Source organism: Tamandua tetradactyla, chromosome 17 (assembly GCF_023851605.1).
Source record: "Tamandua tetradactyla isolate mTamTet1 chromosome 17, mTamTet1.pri, whole genome shotgun sequence".
Taxonomy (NCBI): Eukaryota; Metazoa; Chordata; class Mammalia; order Pilosa; family Myrmecophagidae; genus Tamandua; species Tamandua tetradactyla.
In genome coordinates, this window is record NC_135343.1 from 77,880,492 (window position 1) to 77,901,554 (window position 21,063).

Below are 21,063 nucleotides of genomic sequence, written 5' to 3' on the forward strand. Positions count from 1 at the left end.
GAGTTTTTGTATCCAGTCTTGTTGCACAGTCTGTATCCCTTCAGCTCCAATTACCCATTATCTTACCCTATTTCTATCTCCTGATGGTCTCTGTTACCAATGACATATTCCAAGTTTATTCTCTAATGTTGGTTCACATCAATGGGACCATACAGTATTTGTCCTTTAGTTTTTGGCTAGTCTGACTCAGCATAATATTCTCTAGGTCCATCCATGTTATTACATGCTTCGTAAGTTTATTCTGTCTTAAAGCTGCATAATATTCCATCGTATGTATATACCAGTTTGTTTAGCCACTCGTCTGTTGATGGACATTTTGGCTGTTTCCATCTCTTTGCATTTGTAAATAATGCTATCAACATTGGTGTGCAAATGTCCGTTTGTGTCTTTGCCCTTAAGTCCTTTGAGTAGATACCCAGCAATGGTATTGCTGGGTCGTATGGCAATTCTATATTCAGCTTTTTGAGGAACCGCCAAACTGCCTTCCACAGTGGTTGCACCCTTTGACATTCCCACCAACAGTGGATAAGTGTGCCTCTTTCTCTGCATCCTCTCCAGCACTTGTCATTTTCTGTTTTGTTGATAATGGCCATTCTGGTGGGTGTGAGATGATATCTCATTGTGGTTTTGATTTGCATTTCTCTAATGGCCAGGGACATTGAGCATCTCTTCATGTGCCTTTTGGCCATTTATATTTCCTCTTCTGAGAGGTGTCTGTTCAAGTGTTTTTCCCATTTTGTAATTGGATTGGTTGTCTTTTTGTTGTTGAGTTGAATTATCTCTTTATAATTCTGGATACTAGACCTTTATCTGATATGTCGTTTCCAAATATTGTCTCCCATTGTGTAGGCTGTCTTTCTACTTTCTTGATGAAGTTCTTTGATGCACAAAAGTGTTTAATTTTGAGGAGCTCCCATTTATTTCTTTCTTTCTTCAGTGCTCTTGCTTTAGGTTTAAGGTCCATAAAACCGCCTCCAATTGTAAGATTCATAAGATATCTCCCTACATTTTCCTCTAACTATTTTATAGTCTTAGACCTAATATTTAGATCTTTGATCCATTTTGAGTTAACTTTTGTATAGGGTGTGAGATACAGATCCTCTTTCATTCTTTTGCATATGGATATCCAGTTCTCTAGGCACCATTTATTGGAAACTGTTCTGTCCCAGGTGAGTTGGCTTGACTGCCTTATCAAAGATCAAATGTCCATAGATGAGAGGGTCTATATCTGAGCACTCTATTTGATTCCATTGGTCGATATGTCTGTCTTTATGCCAGTACCATGCTGTTTTGACCACTGTGGCTTCATAATATGACTTAAAGTCAGGCAGCGTGAGACCTCCAGCTTCATTTTTTTTCCTCAAGATACTTTTAGCAATTTGGGGCACCCTACCCTTCCAGATAAATTTGCTTTTTGGTTTTTCTATTTCTGAAAAATAAGTTGTTGGGATTTTGATTGGTATTGCATTGAATCTGTAAATCAATTTAGGTAGGATTGACATCTTAACTATATTTAGTCTTCCAATCCATGAACACGGTGTGCCCTTCCATCTATTTAGGTCTTTTGTGATTTCTTTTAACAGTTTTTTGTAGTTTTCTTTGTATAGGTCTTTTGTCTCTTTAGTTAAATTTATTCCTAAATATTTTATTCTTTTAGTTGCAATTGTAAATGGGATTCGTTTCTTGATTTCCCCCTCAGCTTGTTCATTGCTAGTGTATAGAAACATAGATTTTTGAATGTTGGTCTTATAACCTGCTACTTTGCTGTACTCATTTATTAGCTCTAGTAGTTTTGCTGTGGATTTTTCAGGGTTTTCAACGTATAGTATTATATCATCTGCAAACAGTGATAGGTTTACTTCTTCCTTTCCAATTTTGATGCCTTCTATTTCTTTTTCTTGTCTAATTGCTCTGGCTAGAACCTCCAACACGATGTTGAATAACAGTGGTGATAATGGACATCCTTGTCTTGTTCCTGATCTTAGGGGGAAAGTTTTCAATTTTTCCCCATTGAGGATGATATTAGCTGTGGGTTTTTCATATATTCCCTCTATCATTTTAAGGAAGTTCCCTTGTATTCCTATCCTTTGAAGTGTTTTCAACAGGAAAGGATGTTGAATCTTGTCAAATGCCTTCTCTGCATCAATTGAGATGATCATGTGATTTTTCTGCTTTGATTTGTTGATATGGTGTATTACATTAATTGATTTTCTTATGTTGAACCATCCTTGCATACCTGGGATGAATCCTACTTGGTCATGATGTATAATTCTTTTAATGTGTTGCTGGATTCGATTTGCTAGAATTTTGTTCAGGATTTTTGCATCTATATTCATTAGAGAGATTGGTCTGTAGTTTCTTTTTTTTGTAATATCTTTGTCTGGTTTTGGTATGAGGGTGATGTTGGCTTCATAGAATGAATTAGGTAGCTTTCCCTCCACTTCGATTTTTTTGAAGAGTTTGAGCAGAGTTGGTACTAATTCTTTCTGAAATGTTTGGTAAAATTCACATGTGAAGCCATCTGGTCCTGGACTTTTCTTTTTAGGAAGCTTTTGAATGACTGATTCAATTTCTTTACTTGTGATTGGTTTGTTGAGGTCATCTATTTCTTCTTGATTCAAAGTTGGTTGTTCATACCTTTCTAGGAACTTGTCCATTTCATCTACATTGTTGTATTTATTAGCATAGAGTTGTTCATAGTATCCTGTTATTACCTCCTTTATTTCTGTGAGGTCAGTGGTTATGTCTCCTCTTCCATTTCTGATCCTATTTATTTGTGTCCTCTCTCTTCTTTTTCTCAGTCTTGCTAAGGGCCCATCAATCTTGTTAATTTTCTCATAGAACCAACTTTTGGTCTTATTGATCTTCTCTATTGTTTTCATGTTCTCAATTTCATTTATTTCTGCTCTAATCTTTGTTATTTCTTCCCTTTTGCTTGCTTTGGGGTTAGTTATTTGTTCTTTCTCCAGTTCTTCCAAGTGGACAGTTAATTCCCGAATTTTTGCCCTTTCTTCTTTTTTGATATAGGCATTTAGGGGAATAAATTTCCCTCTTAGCACTGCCTTTGCTGCATCCCATAGGTTTTGGTATGTTGTGTGTTCATTTTCATTCACCTCGAGATATTTACTAATTTCTCTTGTAATTTCTTCCTTGACCCACTGGTTGTTTAAGAGTGTGTTGTTGAGCCTCCACGTATTTGTGTATGATTTCAATCTTTTTAAAATTTGTTGATACTTGCTTTGTGACCCAGCATATGGGTCATATGAGAATGATCCATGAGCACTTGAGAAAAAGGTGTATCCTGCTGTTGTGGGGTGTAATGTCCTATAAATGTCTGTTAAGTCTAGCTCATTTATTATAATATTCAAATTCACTGTTTCTTTATTGATCCTCTGTCTAGATGTTCTGTCCATTGATGAGAGTGGGGAATTGAGGTCTGCAACTATTATGAAAGATGTGTCTGTTTCCCTTTTCATTATTTGTAGTGTATTCCTCACGTATTTTGGGGCATTCTGATTCGGTGCGTAAATATTTACGATTGTTATGTTTTCTTGTTTAATTGTTCCTTTTATTAGTGGATAGTATCCTTCTTTGTCTCTTTTAACTGTTTTACATTTGATGTCTAATTTGTCGGATATTAGTATAGCTGCTTCTGCTCTTTTCTGGTTGTTATTTGCATGAAATATCTTTTCCCAACCTTTCACTTTCAACCTATGTTTATCTTTGGGTCTAAGATGTGTTTCCTGTAGACAGCATATAGAAGGATCCTGTTTTTTAATCCATTCTGCCAGTCTGTGTCTTTTGATTGGGGAATTCAGTCCATTAACATTTAGTGTTATTACTGTTTGGGTAATACTTTCCTGTACCATTTTGCCTTTTGTATTATATATATCATACCTAATTTTCCTTCTTTCTACACTCTTCTCCACACCTCTCTCTTCTGTCTTTTTGTATCTGACTCTAGTGCTCCCTTTAGTATTTCTTTCAGCGCTGGTCTCTTGGTCACAAATTCTCTCAGTGACTTTTTGTCTGAAAATGTTTTAATTTCTCCCTCATTTTTGAAGGACAATTTTGCTGCATATAGAATTCTTGGTTGACAGTTATTCTCTTTTAGTAGTTTAAATATATCATCCCACTCTCTTCTTGCCTCCATGGTTTCTGCTGAGAAAATCTACACATAGTCTTATTGGGTTTCCCTAGTATGTGATGGATTGTTTTTCTCTTGCTTCTTTCACGATCTTCTCTTTCTCTTTGACCTCTGACATTCTAACTAGTAAGTGTCTTGGAGAACACCTATTTGGATCTATTCTCTTTGGGGTGCGCTGCACTTCTTGGATCTGTAATTTTAGGTCTTTCGTAGAGTTGGGAAATTTTCAGTGATAATTTCTTTCATTAGTTTTTCGCCTCCTTTTCCCTTCTCTTCTCCTTCTGGGACACCCACAACATGTATATTTGTGCACTTCATATTATCATTCAATTCCCTGAGCCCCTGCTCAAATTTTTCCATTCTTTTCCCTATAGTTTCTGTTTCTTTTTGAATTTCAAATGTTCCATCCTCCAGTTCACTAATTCTAACCTCTGTCTCTTGAAATCTACCATTGTAGGTTTCCATTGTTTTTTTCATCTCTTCTGCTGTATCTTTCATTCCCATAAGTTCTGTGATTTGTTTTTTCAGAGTTTCCATTTCTTCTTTTTGTTCATCCCTTGCCTCTTCATGTCCTCCCTCAATTTATTGATTTGGTTTTTGTAGAGGTTTTCCGTTTCTGTTCGTATGTTCAGAATTAGTTGTCTCAGCTCCTGTCTCTCATTTGAACTATTGGTTTGTTCCTTTGACTGGGCCATATCTTCAATTTTCCTGGTGTGATTTGTTATTTTTTACTGGCGTCTGGACATTTAATCAGATTTCCCTGAGTGTGAGACCCAGCAAGTTGAAAGATTTTCCTGTGAAGTGTCTGGACTCTGTTTTTTTTATCCTGCCCAGTAGGTGGCACTTGTCTATCTGCAGGTCCCACCAGCAAAAGATGTTGTGGATCCTTTATTAATGCCATTATTGGTGTTTGGTTGGACCCAGTCCCTGCCACGGTCGGAAACTCCCTCCTCTCCCTCCGGGCAGCCGCCTGTGGGGGAGGGGCGCCAGTCGCCAGCTGCGGCAGCCCGGGGAACTCACCACCAGACCGGGAAACCGCCTGTGGGGGAAGGGCACCTTTCACCGGCTACCGCAGCCTGGGGAACTCGCCGATCCGAGACCTGCCGCCCGACCGGGAAGCCGCCCGCTGGGGAGGGGTGCCGGTCGCCGGCGGCCGCGGCTTTGGGAGCCCACTGATCCGAGGCTCGTAGCTGGTCCGCGAAGCCGCCCGCGAAAGAGCGGCGCCAGCCGCCACGGCTTGGGAAACTTGCCTCTCCGAGACTCTCAGCCGGTTCGGAATGGAGGGAGGGAGGGGCGCCGACTGCCAGCCGCCGCGGCCCAGAGAAGTGCGTGCCACTCGGGGAGCTCACCACAGCGGAGTCTCACAGACGGTCTAGCCAGTCCAGACTGTGGTGCGCTGTGTGTCCGTTCCCTGCCGTGGCCCCAGGAGCTGTTCTGCACTGTTTCTGGTCACCTAGTAGTTGCTCTGGAGGAGGAACTAAGACGTGCGTACCTTACTAAGCTGCCATCTTGGCCCCCTCTCTCTGTTTTCTGATCTTTTAAATAGCACTTTCTAGTGGGTATGAAATGGAACCTCATTATGGTTTAGATTAGCATTTTCCCAATCGTTAATGATGCTGAGCATCTTTTCACATGCTTTCTGGCCATTTGTATCTTTTTGGAGAGATGTCTCGTCATATCTTTTGCCCATTTGTTAATTGGATTGTCTTTTTGTTGTTAAGTTGTATTTAGTTTTCTTTATGTTTAATAGTAAGCTTTGCATTTTAGTTATAGACAGATTGAAACCACATTAAATATTTTTTTTTGCTTTTCTAGTTGTATACCATTTATTAGATATATTTATTTTTTAATACTTTTTTTTAATTACATTTACTGGAAAGTTGCAAGTATAATACAGAAACTTTCATTATTGGGAACCCTGAGAGTTACTAATCTATGTATCTTTTTTTAAATTTTTTATTTTGATGAAACACTACAGTCTTCTATCTCGCACTGTAAGAAGCACATTCCATTAAAATCTGGATGGTAAAAACAACACAAACTATGTACATGCTCTACTCCCACTTAAACTATTTTTTTCTTTACTCACTAGTTTATCTGTTTACTTGTTTATTTTTGAATGGACCCTTGCCTTCCATTTTTATTTCTGGGTTATGATTTATCATGATTTACTTTGATATTCAGATTTGACCGCATTTGACCAGTGCAATCTTCAAGTTTATCTCTGCTGTTTTTGACATGCCTTCATCATTCCTTACCCATTTCTTTGTTCTCTAGTACAGCATTATGCTCCAGGCTTATCACTGACTTCCCTGCTTTGTCTAGGAATCAGCTATTTATACAATAAGATTGGTTTTCAAACCTTTTAGTGTAGGAATGTGGTTAAGAGCCAGTATTTGTGTGTTGGACGTATGCATTGTTATTTTGGCATAGCCTAGGAGAGAGAGTGTATATGTGTGTGTGCATTTGTAATGTTTACTGATGCATATACATGTGTGTATACACATGCATTTATTATACATCTGTGTGTATTTTTTTTTTTTTTTTTTTTTTTTTACATGGGCAGGAACCGGGAATCCAACCCGTGTCCTCTGGCATAGCAGGAAAGCATTCTTGCTTGCCGAGCCACAATGGCCCACCCTGTGTGTATTTCTTTATCTATATATATTGAATACCTTGTGTTCACATTGATACAAGTAGTTCGTTTTGTTTTTGTTTTTTTAATTCGAGAAGTGATAGGTTTCTAGAAATCATGCATACAATACAGAGTTTTCATATATTACCCTATTAACTTCTTATGTTAGTGTGGTACGGTTGTTATAATTAATGTAAAATATTTTTATAAATGTACTATTTGCAGTCCATTTACAATAGAAATCACTGTTGTACAGTCCTATGTTTTTTAAAACATTTTCATTCTAGTAACGTATGTATGACTTATTTACCCCTCTTAGCAGTGTTCAAATGTGTGATTCAGTGCTGTTAATTAATTATGTTCATAATCATTGCCACCGTCCTCTACCAGCACTGTATGGTCTTTCCAAATGGAAACTTTGTACTATTTAAGCATTAACTCCCCCCTCCCTATCCCATCCTAGTCTGTGATAACATCTATTCTAGCTTCTGACGATATGGAATTTGCTTAATTCTAATTTCATATTGGTGAATTCATACAATATTTATCCTTTTGTGTCTGGCTTAATATCACTCATTGTGATGTCTTCAAGTTCATCCATGCTGACACATATATCAGAACTTCATTCCTTTGTACTGAATAATATTCCATCATGTGTATGTACCACATTTTATTTGTCCATTCATCCCCAGTGGATACTTAGGTTACTTCAGTCTTCTGGCAATTGTGAATAATTCTGCTATGAACCTTGATATGCAAGTATCTGTTTAAGTTCTTGCTTCCAGTTCTTTTAATTATATACCTAGGAGTGGGAATTCTGGGTCATATAGTAATTCAATGCTAAACTTTCTTCTGAGGAACCCAAGCTGTCTTTGACAGCAGCTGTACCCTTTTATATTGCCACCAGCGAAGAGTGAGTGTTCTATTTCTCCACATACTCTCCAACACTTGTAATTTTCCATTTTCTTTCTTTCTTTCTTTTTTTTAAGTAGCATTTCTACTGTGTGTGAACCTTATTGTGGTTTTGATTTGCATTTCCCTAATAGCTAATTAGGTTTCACATCTTTTCATGTGCTTTTTGCGTATTTGTATATCTTTTTTTTGAGAAATGTCTATTTAAGTCTTGCTCATATTTTAAAAATGGGTTGTCTTTTTATTGTTAAGATATAGAACTTCTTTATATATTCTGGGTCTTACACCTTTCAGATTTACACCTTTCAGATATGTCATTTCCAAATATTTTTTCCCATTGAATAAGTTCTCTTTAATTTAACTTTGATGAGATCCCATTTATCAGTTTTTCCTTTTGTTGTTTATATTTTGGGAAACCATTGCCAAATACAAGGCCCTGTAGATGCTTCCCTGTATTGTATTCTGGGAGTATTACAGTTCTTATTTTTAGGTCTGTGATCCATTTTGAGTTTATTTTTCTGGATGGTTGGAGGTATGGTCCTCATTTTTTTTATTTTTGCATGGACATCTACTTTTCCTAGCATTATACTTCTTAATAGTATAAAATAAATAAGTTTCTTGGATATCATTAGCTAGTAACCCTGTAACTAAAAAGAGAAGGTGATGGCCAGAAGTTTCGTAGTTAATTCACTATCTGTTAATCCAAGTAATGTGCTAAGTCATATACTTAGGAGTATAGAATTTAAAATGTAGGATTTTCAGGATGTTTGCCATCTGTCAATCATCTCCTATGTCTCCAGGGAGATTTTCACCCCTGGATGTCATGTCCCATGTAGGGGGGAGGGCAGTAATTTCACCTGCAGAGTTGGGTGTAGAGAGAGTGAGGCCACATCTGAGCAACAAAAGAAGTTCTCCAAAAGTAACTTTTTGGCATCCCTGTAGGTAGACTAAGCTTCTCTGCTTTGTGCATAAGCTTCACAAGAGCAAGCCTCCAGATCAATGGCTTGGCCTATTAATTTGAGTGTCCCTAATGTTTGACACAGTATCAGGGATTTCCCCAATGATAAACAGTTTAATATTTCCATGTTTTCTCTCCCATCCCTCAAGGGTCTTTGCCAAAGCTTCATTTTGAAGAGATTGTCTTTCCCCTTTGAGTGTACTTGGCACCCTTATCAAAAATCAGTTGACCCTAAATGTAAGGGTTGTGTTTTAAGCTCTCAGTTAATCCAGTTGGTCTATATGCCTGTCCTTGTGCTATTACCATGTCATTTTAATTATTGTGGCTTTGTAATAAATTTTGAGATCAGCAAGTATGAGTCCTCCAACTTCATTCTTCATTTGCAAGATGGCTTTAGTTATTTCTGGCCCTTACCCTTCCATTTTCCCTCTGAAAAGAAGGTTGTTGGAATTTTGTTTGGGGTTATTTATAAATCACTTTGGTTAGAATTGACACCTGTGAACTTTTAGGTCTCCTTTGATATCTTTTAACAATGTCTTGTAGTTTTCTTTGTATACTTCCGCATTGTTGGCTAGATTTACTCCTCACATTTGATTCTTTTAGTTGCTGTTGTAAAAGAAATTTTTTCCTGATTTCTTCTTCAGATTATTATTATTTGTTACTAGTGAATAGAAACACTACTGATATTTATGTCCTGTTCTTATACCCCACCACTTTGCTAAATTGTTTATTGGTTCCAGTAACTCTGTTGTGGATTTTTCAGGATTTTTTGCAAATACTGAGTTTTACTTCTTTGTTTCCATTTGCATTGATTTAATTTCTCTTGCATAATTGCTCTGGCTAGAACTTCCATAAAGTTTTGCATGACATTGTTGACAGTGGGCATCCTCATCTTGTTCTTCTACTTAGAGAGAAAGCTTTCAGTCTTCCACCACTGTGTATGTCGTGGGCTTTTTATGTATTTCCTATCATGTTGAAGAAGTTTCCTTCTAGTCCTAGTTTTCGAAGTGTATTTATCAAGAAGGGGTGCTGGATTTTATCAGATGTGTTTTTCTCTTTCAGTTGCAATGTTTTTGTGTTTTTTTTTCCTTTATTGTGTTAATGTATAATGTTACACTTACTGACTTTCTTTTGTTCAACCTCACTTTCATACCTGAGATAAATACCAGTTGATTGTGGTATATAATTCTTTTGATATGGTGTTGGATTCATTTTTCCTTCTATTTTGTTTAAGATTTTTGCATCTCTTGTCATAAGAGCTATCAGTCTGTGATGTTCTTGTGGTATCTCTATTTGATTTTGGTATGAGTTTGATGTTGACCTTGTAGAATGAATTACGGAGTGTTCCTTCCTCTTCAGTGTTTCTGAAGAGTTTGAACAGGATTGGAATTCATTCTTCTTGGAATATTTGATAAAATTCCCCTGTGAAACTTACCTGGTGTTGGGCTTTTCTTTGTTAGAATGTTTTTTTATTGTTGATTCATCTCTTTTCTCGTTATTGGTTTCTTGAGATCTTTTTCTTCTTGAGTCAGTGCCCCCTGTATTTCTAGGAATGTCTCCATTTCATCTAAGTGATCTAACTTGTTTGGTGTACTATTTGTTCATAATATCCTCTTATTGTCCTTTTCTGTGGGGCTAATCTTTAGTTATTTGTGTCCTCTTTTTTTCTCTGTCAGTCTAGCTAAAGGTTTGTTGATTTTATTGATTTTTTCCAAGAACTTAACTTTCAGTTTTGTTGATTTTCTCTGTTGTTTTATTATCCATTTCATTTACCTCTGCACTAACCTTTGCTTTGTTTTACTTGTTTTGGGTTAGTTTGGTCTTCTCTTTTCTAGTTCCTCCAATTTGAGGTCAGGGTTCTGATTTGAAGTTTGTCTTTCTTTTTTTTTTTATTTATTTATTTTTTTTTTTTTGCGTTTTTTTTTTTATTAATTAACTGAAAAAAAGAAATTAACCCAACATTTAGAAATCATACCATTCTACATATGCAATCAGTAATTCTTAACATCATCACATAGATGCATGATCATCATTTCTTAGTACATTTGCATCGGTTTAGAAGAACTAGCAACACAACTGAAAAAGATATAGAATGTTAATATAGAGAAAAAAATAAAAGTAATAATAGTTAAAACAAAACAAAACAAAACAAAAACCTATAGCTCGGATGCAGCTTCATTCAGTGTTTTAACATGACTACTTTACCATTAGGTATTATTGTGCTGTCCATTTTTGAGTTTTTGTCTTTTTTTTATTTTTTTATTTTTAATAGGTGCATTTAAAGCTATAAATTTCCCTCTCAGCACTGCCTTTGCTGCATCCTATGTATAATTTTCAGTACATTGTATTTTCCTTTTCATTCACTTCAAGGTGAATTGAAAGGTGTTTCCTAATCTCCCTTGTGATTCCACTTTAACCCAATGATTAAGAGGACATTGTTTAATTTCCACATGTATGTATTTTCCATTTCTCCCTCTTTTATTGATTTCTACCTTCATTCTGTTGTCGCAGAGATGACATATGGTTTCAATATTTATAATTTACTGAGACTCGTTTTGTAACCTAAGATATTGTCCAATCTGGAGAATGATCCAAGTGTACTAGAAAATAATGTGTATCCTCTTGCTGTTACGTGAGGTGTTCTATTTATGTCTGTTAAGTTTAGTTAGTTTAGTGTCATTCAAGTCTTAACAGCCAAGCCCCCAAAGCAAATATTGACAGATTTGAAGGTGCAAACAGACAGTTCTACATTAATAGTAGGAGACCTTAATACACCATTTTCCAAAATGGATAGCATCTAGACAAAAAATCAATATGGAAATAGAAGATTTGAATGATAGTTTACTATGTTTTCTTGTAGGAGTTTTATAGTTCTGCTTATATTTTGTTCTTTCATCCATTTTTAGTTGATTTTTGTTTATTGTGTGAGTGTGGGAGTCTACCTTCATTCTTTTGCATAATGACATCAGACAGTTCCTGTCAATTCAAGTTATTTATGTGGTAAGACTGATTCCTGGAGTTTCCTAAGCTGCCATCTTCCCACAGTTGTCTGATATATTTGGTTTTAATTTGGTTACATAGGGTTCATTTTTAGTATATTTGTATATCTTTTCTGACAGAGAGAAACCTAGTTCTCATTTTCCTGAAGTTTATTTGCCTCCATTATCATTAATTCACTTACTTGATCCACCTCTCTCTATATATAACCAATCTCCTATCTGTAAACTTCTTTGTATAGATACTCTTCTTACTCCCCCGTGGTCTGTTTCACCATGCCAGCTCATTCCTTTCTGGGGACATGCTCCTTATCCTCTCTTAAATTTAGATGTTGACATTTCATTGTAGGAATAAAATGAATTATAATGGTCAAATTACGTTCTTTTCCTTTCATTTGCTTTTTTGTAGCTCTAGATGCTCGTCTTGAAGTTGGACTTGAACAGCAAGCAGAACTTATGTTGAAAATGATGTCTACCTTAGAAGCAGATTCCATTTTACAGGCATTAACAAATACATCTCCTACATGTGAGTAAAATTATCATTCAGTGTTAAACTGAGTGATTTATTGTCACATGTATTCAGCTAGGATATATTTTAAAATTCCATATCTTGTGTGAGTCTGAGGAGATAAGTATATAGTATCTCTCTTCCCTGACATGTTAGACACAAATGGAGATATAGGACAAAGGATTGACAGAACTCTATCTTTGGTCCCCAAACCTGAAATACGGTTTTGTTATTGTTGTGTAGCAAGATGAATGTAATTCGTAGGGAAGCCTACATAAACTCCAGGAGGATCATCATGTCCTGCTCTGAGAGTTCATAACCCATTTAAAAAAAAAAAATTGGAGATTTTAGGTCTTCATTATGTTTAACTACTGCGTTCTTTCAGTCTACAATTTCCATTCCTTTTTTTCCTTAGAATATATATATATAAGAATATTTCATATATATATGAAATGGAAAAAACAGAGGTACAGTCTAGTGTTCTATAATATTAGTGTTGGCACGCAAAATTTTTATATCATATCTTCCATGTAATATGGGGTCCTTTCTGTAGAATCAGCCTCTCTGTGTGTGTCCACAGAGAAATCAGTGTCCTAAGTAGCCCCTTACATTTTTAAACTTTGTTTAAAACAACTTGTTGGAAAGCTCTTTTATAATTATTATCTACTTCTCTCAATATTCTGTCTTTTCATTATTGTTCTGCATAGAAACTGTGTCCCCCCCCCTTTATTTTGCATGGTCAGGCACCGGGAATCAAACCTGGGTCTCTGGCATGTCAGGTGAGAATTCTGCCACTCAGCTGTGTTGCACCACCCTGTGTCCCCTTTTTTATTAATACCCTCTAAATAAATGAAAATTTTGTATAGTGTCCATATATCTCCCTGTTGCCCATGCATATATGCTCTTTTAATTATTTTGGCACAGGAATTAGGCATCAGAATTTTTGGAAGCTTCGCAGGTGATTTTAATGTGCTATCAGTTTTAAGAATCAGTGGAAAGGATTCTATCTTGTTCTAAAACTTCCTTTTCAGTATTTCTCTACCTTTTTCATCTTTCTCTAATTGAAAAAAAATTGCTGGACAGTAAAGTTCTTTTTATTTGGTGACTGAGTACTCTAACTTTGGGAACTTTTCTCTTTAGTGATTTTCTTTTTGACTTACAAGTAATGTTTTTATGAAAGTTTTTCAAATACTGTGGTATAATTTTTAACCATTCTAAAGAATACAATTTTTGGTTAAAAAGAAAAGAATATTGCTTAACTATATTAACACGTCTCCTGATATTTTGTGTATAAAGTAACTGTGTTTAATTTTCAGTGTCCCAGTCTCCTACTGGAACAGATGATTCACTCCTAGGAAGTTTACAAATAGCGAATCAGACGAACCAGCTTGTTATACAATTATCATCTGTCCCAATGTTAAATGTTTGTTTCAACAAACTGTTTTCCATGCTTCAAGTCCATCATGTTCAGGTATGACTTCAGGAGAAATGGTGCATGCTTGCATATTATTAGTGGTAGTAAAGATGAAAAAAAGAATGAGGGGCATTCTTAACCTTAGAGTGGTTTCTTTATTATACTCAGTGAGAAAAATATTGAAAAGTACTAGTTTTTATGTTTTTAAGCTTTAGTTTATTAGTTCCTGCCTAATGTTATGTATACATGAACATGCTATTTTAACACTTGGATCATCCCTTTTAATTTTGAGAAGTATTTCTATTTCATTATTTTTCAGTTGGAGTCACTTCTTCAATTGTGGCTCACATTGAGCCTGAATTCTAGTTCCTCAGGAAACAAAGAGAATGGAGCAGACATTTTCTTATACAATGCTAATAGAATACCTGTCATTTCATTAAATCAAGGTAAGATTTATCAATGGGAAAATCATTAGCATAGTATAAATAAAAAGTTTCAAGGCTACCATTACATTAAGATAGAACAAATCCTTATTTGTCATTAGGGTTTTAATGTTTTAGTGCAGAGAAAATTTTCATACACCGACTTCAGGATTAGCTGGAAAAAGTATGAAAACTCTTAAGCTCTGCTCTATGTTATCTTACTTATACCTGTGTGCAACTAAAATTTACAGTGCTCAGTTAATCTTTACTTTTTATTCCTTAAAATATTGTCTTGTTCATAATCTATTCTGCTGAATCAGGTGTTCTTTAAGTGTGAAGTAGCGCCTAGGAATTGGTAAATTGGAGTAGGGTGTCAATTTCCTATGGAAATTTTTTTCATGTTATTTTTTGGCAAATGGAAGAGTGTGGGAGTAGAATAATATCCTTCATCTCTGTTATAGGGTCTATTTTAGTTATGTTTTAAGAAAAATCATCTATTTTTAGTGATTTTTCTCCTTGGGAAGATATATTCCCAGTTTTTGCCTACTGTCACTTCTTGACCTGTCTTCCGATCTTAGCGATAACCCCACTGTGGCTCATATTTGTGTTGTATGAGCCCTAATAAGCCCTGCTTTTATAAATATGTTTCCATCTTTTCCATTTTATTCTTAATATTATTATCGTAAATTTTATCCATCTTAAGTTTAAAGCTATTGTGAAAAATTTTAAGACATAGACAAAAGTAGACTGAAGAGTAAAAAAAGAATTTTTTATCATCATCAAATGTATAGTCAGTTTTCAAATTGCCAGTTGTCTGAAATGTATACATATATTTTTTAAGTTTGAAAGATGATAGAAATAAGATCCACTCATTTAAATTAGTTATGTTTCTCATATCCCTATTAATCTCTTTAGGTTTCCCCAGTGTCATCTTTTTTTTTTTCTTAATATTTTTATTGAGATATCTTCACCTGCCATCTAGTCCGCCCAGGGTATACAGTCAGTGGCTCACAGTATCATCACATAGTTGTGTACTCATCACCATGGTCATTTTTACAGCATTTGCATCACCCAGAAAAAGAAATGAAAAGACAAAAGAAAAAACCTATACATCCCATTCTAGTGTCCTTTTTATCCTCTTTGCAAAGTCATTTGTGGAAGAAGTTTGGTCATTTGCTTTTTTGTTCCCTGGGTTTTAGTTCTTGGTGATTTCGTCTCTCTGTTGTCTTTTTTATTTCCTGGAAATTGGTAGTTAGAGATTTGATCTGATTTGGGGTTGTTTGCTAAAGGCCGTTTCAGAAGTTATCTCCCTTTTCATGATATTAGAAGACACCTGTTGGTGATCAGTGCCTAGATCCATTAATAATTGATTAGGGATTTCAAAATTATATACTAATTCCATGAGTTCTTTTTCATTTACTAGCTGAAATACATTTATAAAGAGAGATTTCCTTCCTGTGCTGTTATGCCACTTTGTAGTACAGTTGGTATAATAAAGAGCAAGAAAAATACTGTAACCTTTCCCTTTCAGAAGTTAAATTTCAAAATGAGTTATTTCACAAACAGTCTTCTATCATGACCACTTACTTTCTTTAAAAAGTATCTGTTTATGCTCATGGATTTAAAAATATTTTATATGTTCTCTCAGAATTGTCATGCCTGTCGATGTTGAAATTTTCCCATTTGTGAACAGTAAGAGGCTTTTTCAAGAGTGTGCTTTGTTTTGAAAATATGTAATTATCTTTTGCTATCTTGTGATATGACAGATGATTCAGGCTTATCTTTACATTTTCTGCCCTAGATTGGAATCAGCCATTTCCCCAAGTAAACTCAGGTCTTTAAAGGAAGGATAAGGGTGTTTTGCAAGTATGATCTGGGCACTAATGGTCCACTATACTACTTTTATACATTTTGAATAACTTTTTTGACTTCTCTAGCTGCCTGCAGGGCTTTCCTTTATGGGCCTTTCAGTTATTTAATTTTCTTTTGGGTGTTTACTCTGATTGTGAAGGTACCTTGTTGGTGAGTGGTCTGTCCCTACCATTTTTTCCAGTATTCCGTGTTATTTTCAGGTTTTGGTTTTGCAGAATTTGAACATTTTCGGAAATGCACAAATTATGTTACAGCAGAAATGCATGTAGTATAGAAAGGACCACAGGTTTGTTAGTGATGTTATTTTATAAAGTGTCATGGACTAAACTTTAAATTTAAACATAAAATGTTGTCTTAATGTCAGTGGTATTTAACAGGAAGCTTTTCATTTATTTGTATGTTTTGAGGATACTAGTTAATGAGTTGATTTAAAGAAATGATGTCATATTTTAAACTTCAGTCATTTGGCTTTTAATTCTCCGTGAACATTTAGTTTTGCAGAGTATAATTTTTTCCCCCTTTCTCTTTTCTGCATAGCATCAATAACTAGCTTTCTCACAGTGCTGGCTTGGTATCCCAATACGTTGCTCCGGACATGGTGCCTTGTGCTTCATAGCTTAACACTCATGACAAACATGCAGCTTAACTGTAAGTTCAAAAATTTATTCATTTAAATCTGTGATATTTACTTAAATTTTCTTTACATTACATTATTTTAAATGACTTTTTTCTAAGAAGTAAAATAGTTATGAAAATGATTGAATTTCTTATTTAAACATGTACTTTCTGAATTTGTAATTATCTTGTCCTATGTGCTTGTTTAGTTTGGTAGTATAAATATTCTCATGCTCATCACAATTTAAAATCAAATTTTCACCTTAAAATTTATGACTCATTAGAGTACATAGTCAAAGTTTTGTCATTAATCTAAATTTTTATATTAGTTATTCATTCTTTTAAAGTGCCTTTGCATTTATATTTGATGTATTCATTATAATATTCATGACCTTGTACAATTAGATTCCTGAATTTTTGTTTTCTACATATAATTGAACACAATACCTTTTCAGGTTCTGATTTCCTAATAAGTTTTCTAACATCCTGCACCCTCATTTTATTTTCATTAAGGTAGTAAAATAATTTCTGAACCATCTTAGAACGGAATTTTTAGTGCTTTATATATCTTTGTGTATCCATAGGTCATGTGTTTTGAGGTAGGTATCAGTGATCAGGTAAGAGGGCAAGGACTAGCCATTGTGAGTTGGAACCTTTATTCCATCTGTAGGTGGATGAATTTTATCCATGTTCTATTTGGGAGTAATTTTAATAAGCAGTAACCTCTGTCATATAGATAAAGTTATTTAAATCATTTTTGGTCTTGAAGAGCTGTTGCATTTTTCATTTGAAATACATTTCCAAAAGTGGTTTCAAAAGCCGTCAGTGAAGATAGATTTAACTCAAGGGGCATTTTATCCAGTTCAGAAAACTGGTGTATTGCCTGTACATCAGTTTACATTGTGCAATCTGCATACAACTGATATACAAGCATGAATAGCTTTTCCCTAACTTTATCATATAAAGCTGGTTTAAAGTTTACATGGACACTTAGTCTGAAGTTGTAAATGTATTCCTAGACTTGGATATTGAGCTATACCTGTATCAGCTGGTATTTCCCTAGAACTTTTACTACTCTGTGACAGCTAAGTCCCAGAAATGGAGTGCTGCAGCCCTAAAAGTTAACATAGCTATCTACAAGAATAGGTAAAGCAACTCAGAAAGAGATCAAGCCTCAATTAAAGTTTAAAACGAAAGCCAGCCTGTCTGTGTCTAAGGTAAGTCAGAATACAGGTAAAAGATGATAGTGTAGAACTTCACCTACGGTATGAGACCAAAGACAGAGAGGTTTATTATGTCTAAAACTTTAATTTTCTGTAACACTTAATCTAAATCAACCTGTCTGGATGGTTCATTTTAACGACCCAAACTCCTGGAGTCCAGAATGAGAACTAGGCCTTATAATTCTGTATAGCTTATTGTAATACCTGAATACATTCAAGACTATGGTGTGCTGATAATTAAAAAGTATTGGTAGAATCCCTTGAGGGTCCAAAGAGGGAAAATATATCTGTGTGTGTGTGTGAGTATATGGAACTAGTAAACTTTCTAGTTTTACTAGAAACCATAAGTACCCTCTCAACCACTGGGAACTCCCAAGAAAGTAGAACAAACCTTTGATTTTGAGGCTTGCCCTTATACAACTTATTTTTGTAGTGGAGAAGCTAAGACTACCCATATAACAGGACCTGAGAGTTGTTTCCAAGAAACCTCTTTTGTTGCTCAGATGTGGCCTCTCTCTCTGTTTCTCAAAGCCCAACTCCACGAGGAAAATCCTTACCCTTTCCCCTACGTGGAACATGACATCCACGGGTGATAGTCTCCCTGACATGAAGCGTGACTCGCCAGATAAGTCTGACCCTGCCACCGTGGGATAGACAACGCCTTCTGGACCAAAAAGGGGAAAAGATACTGTTCTAATTTGTTAGCTGCTGGAATGTGATATACCAGAAACAGAACATCTTTTAGAAGGGGGAATTTATTAAGTTGCAAGTTCACAGTTCTAAGGCTGTGAAAATGTCCTGATTAAAGCAAGTATATAAAAATGTCCAAATTAACGTACCAACATAAGGTTACCTTCACTCAAGAAAGGCCCATGAAGTTCAGGGTTTTTCCCTCTCTCAGCTGGAAAGGCACACAGTGAACATGGCTATGTCTGCTAGCTTTCTCTCTAGGCTGCTTGTTTCATAAAGGTCCCCTGGGGCATTTTCCTTCAAGTCCAGCACAGTTGAATTCAGTAAAGATTTAGAACCTTCAGACTGTAACTACTGGTAATATGTGAGCTTTGTTTGAAAATAAAAGATGATGTTTTAAAATTTTGTATTTCCATTGTTGCAGGGTCTGTTTGTTAAGACTTTTTTGTTTTTTGTTTTTAATGATTTATAGCTGGTTCAAGCAGTGCCATTGGAGCTCAGGAAAGTACTGCTCATCTCTTGGTTTCAGATCCCAACCTTATTCATGTGTTAGTGAAGTTTCTTTCTGGCACCAGTCCTCATGGAACAAATCAACACAGTCCACAGGTAATGCAACTTCTGAAAATAAGTGATATGCCCAAACAGTTCCAAAAAATATTACATATTTGTAAAGTTAAAGTTTAACGTTACATACATATGTAAGTTTGCATTCTAAAGTCTGCAAAGGTAGTTTATTTATCAATATAATGAAAAGTTTTGACTTATCTGTAATAATAATAGATACACTGAAACTGAATAATAGCAGAAAGTAAGTTTTCTCTTGGAAATATTTTTTAACCAGGTTTTTATTTAAATACGTAGTTTTAGAATCAGTTTTGGATAAGTTATAAAGCATTCTGAATAAATACTTTCTGGTAATATTTCAGAAGTTTTACAATTAAAAAACATTTTGAATTTATTATGTTTATAAGCTCTACCATCAAAATTGAAATTTCACCTAACTTCATTTTACAATATTAATATTTTTTGCTTAACAAAAAAATAAAATTTATTGCTCATAACTTCTAAACATTTACAGATTTGCTTTATGTACACATACTTTCTTATAGTATTGTACTGATTCGCTTTAAATATTTCTACTTTATTACATTTCTTTTTATATAAAAATGAATGGACACTAAAAAAATTTAGTGTCCATAGCATATCCTTAATGGAAGTTATTCAAGATTATTCTGCAAATTTGTCATTTTTTATCAGAGAAACTATGGATTTGCCATAGGACAAGTTAAGTTTTTATGATCCCTCATCCCATCTGTTATTTTATTTATTCAATAAGTATTTGGGAGACTCCTGTGTCCTAGGCCTGGGTGCTATTCTAGGCCCTAGGGATATAAGTAATTAGCAAGCCAGAGTCTCCTTTTACATGGAGTTTACATTCTGTTGGATATTTTCTATCAGTAGTTTGATATTACATATACTTTAATTTTGTGGATCAGAATTAAATAATTGAGACAGTGTGACAGATGAAGCTACTTATGGTTAGATTGGGCTACAGTTTTGATGGTAGCAAAGGCAGGTTATCAAGTGATTACTGTGCTTAGATTTTGCTTCAGTATGGAATGGGGAGAGACCTTCCCTATGGTTGCTAATTCCAACTTCATTACTTTATATTTGAGAAAACATGGATCAGGTTACACTGCCTAAAATTGTACAGATAACTTTTAACTTAAAAATAGTGAGGTGATTACATTGCATTTCATTTTTCCAGAAATCTTCTGGGGCTTTATGATTTTTCCACCTAACCAAAGTAGATCAAATAAAATATGTTGATGTTTTACAAAACACTGCAAAACTTACCTCAGATTTCTTAGTTTTCTCACCATTTTAATTTGTAAGCGGTTGAAATGCAATATACCAGAAGCGGAAAGGTTTTTAAAAAGGAAATGTATTAAGTTGCAATTTTACAGTTCTAAGGCCATGAAAATGTCCAAATTATGGTATCCAGAGAAAGATACCTTATCTCCAAAGAAAGGGCCAATGAGGTTTGGGGTTTCTCATCTGAGAGAGGGCACATGGCAACGTTTGCTAGTTTTCTCTCCTCATCTCATAAGGCTTCCCCAGGGACATTTTCCTTCTGCATCTCCAAAGGTCTCTGGTTGTGTGAGCTCTGTCAGCATTGTTGGCACTTTCCAAAATGGTTCCCTTTTACAGGGCTCCACTAAGCAACCCTACCTTGAATGGGCAGAGACACACCTCCAAGAAAACCGTCTAATCAAAAGTTACCACCTACAGTTGGGTGAATCCTTCTCCATGGAAAAATAAAAAAGATCCCATCCAGCAATACCAAATGGGGATTAAAGGACAAGGCTTTTCTGGAATACATGACAGTTTCAAACCAGCACTCATTATAATTTCTTTCCCTATTAAGAGAGAGGAAAGTTTTGTTAACTTGGTATAGGGTCTTTTTTTTTTTTTCCTTTCTTTGTCTCTAAAAAAAAATAATAATAATAACTTTAATACTCGATCTTGTGGGGGGCACATAACCTCTGAACTGTGTTTTTTGTTTTTTTGAAATGGGATAATATTCAGTAAGGTTTTAAAAATCAGTTTAGAAGTTTTTTGTACTTTTGTAAATTTCATAAAGATATTTTGTGTAATCTAGGTGAATCTT

At 35.1% G+C, this 21,063-nt stretch overlaps 1 protein-coding gene across 12 annotated transcripts in view; it reads left to right on the forward strand.

Moving 5' to 3' along the window:
* The window catches only part of BIRC6 (baculoviral IAP repeat containing 6), a 311,805-nt gene that overhangs the window by 155,372 nt on the left and 135,370 nt on the right, over positions 1-21,063 (forward strand). For all 12 annotated transcript variants that reach the window (XR_013164578.1, XM_077135017.1, XM_077135019.1 and 9 more), the window contains 5 exons: positions 12,058-12,174; positions 13,473-13,627; positions 13,890-14,016; positions 16,402-16,512; positions 18,865-18,998. Coding sequence is in view for 11 of the 12 variants with exons in the window: in XM_077135017.1 (XP_076991132.1) it covers positions 12,058-12,174; positions 13,473-13,627; positions 13,890-14,016; positions 16,402-16,512; positions 18,865-18,998 (644 nt within the window). In the remaining variant the exon portion in view is untranslated. The remainder of the gene's footprint in view (positions 1-12,057; positions 12,175-13,472; positions 13,628-13,889; positions 14,017-16,401; positions 16,513-18,864; positions 18,999-21,063) is intronic.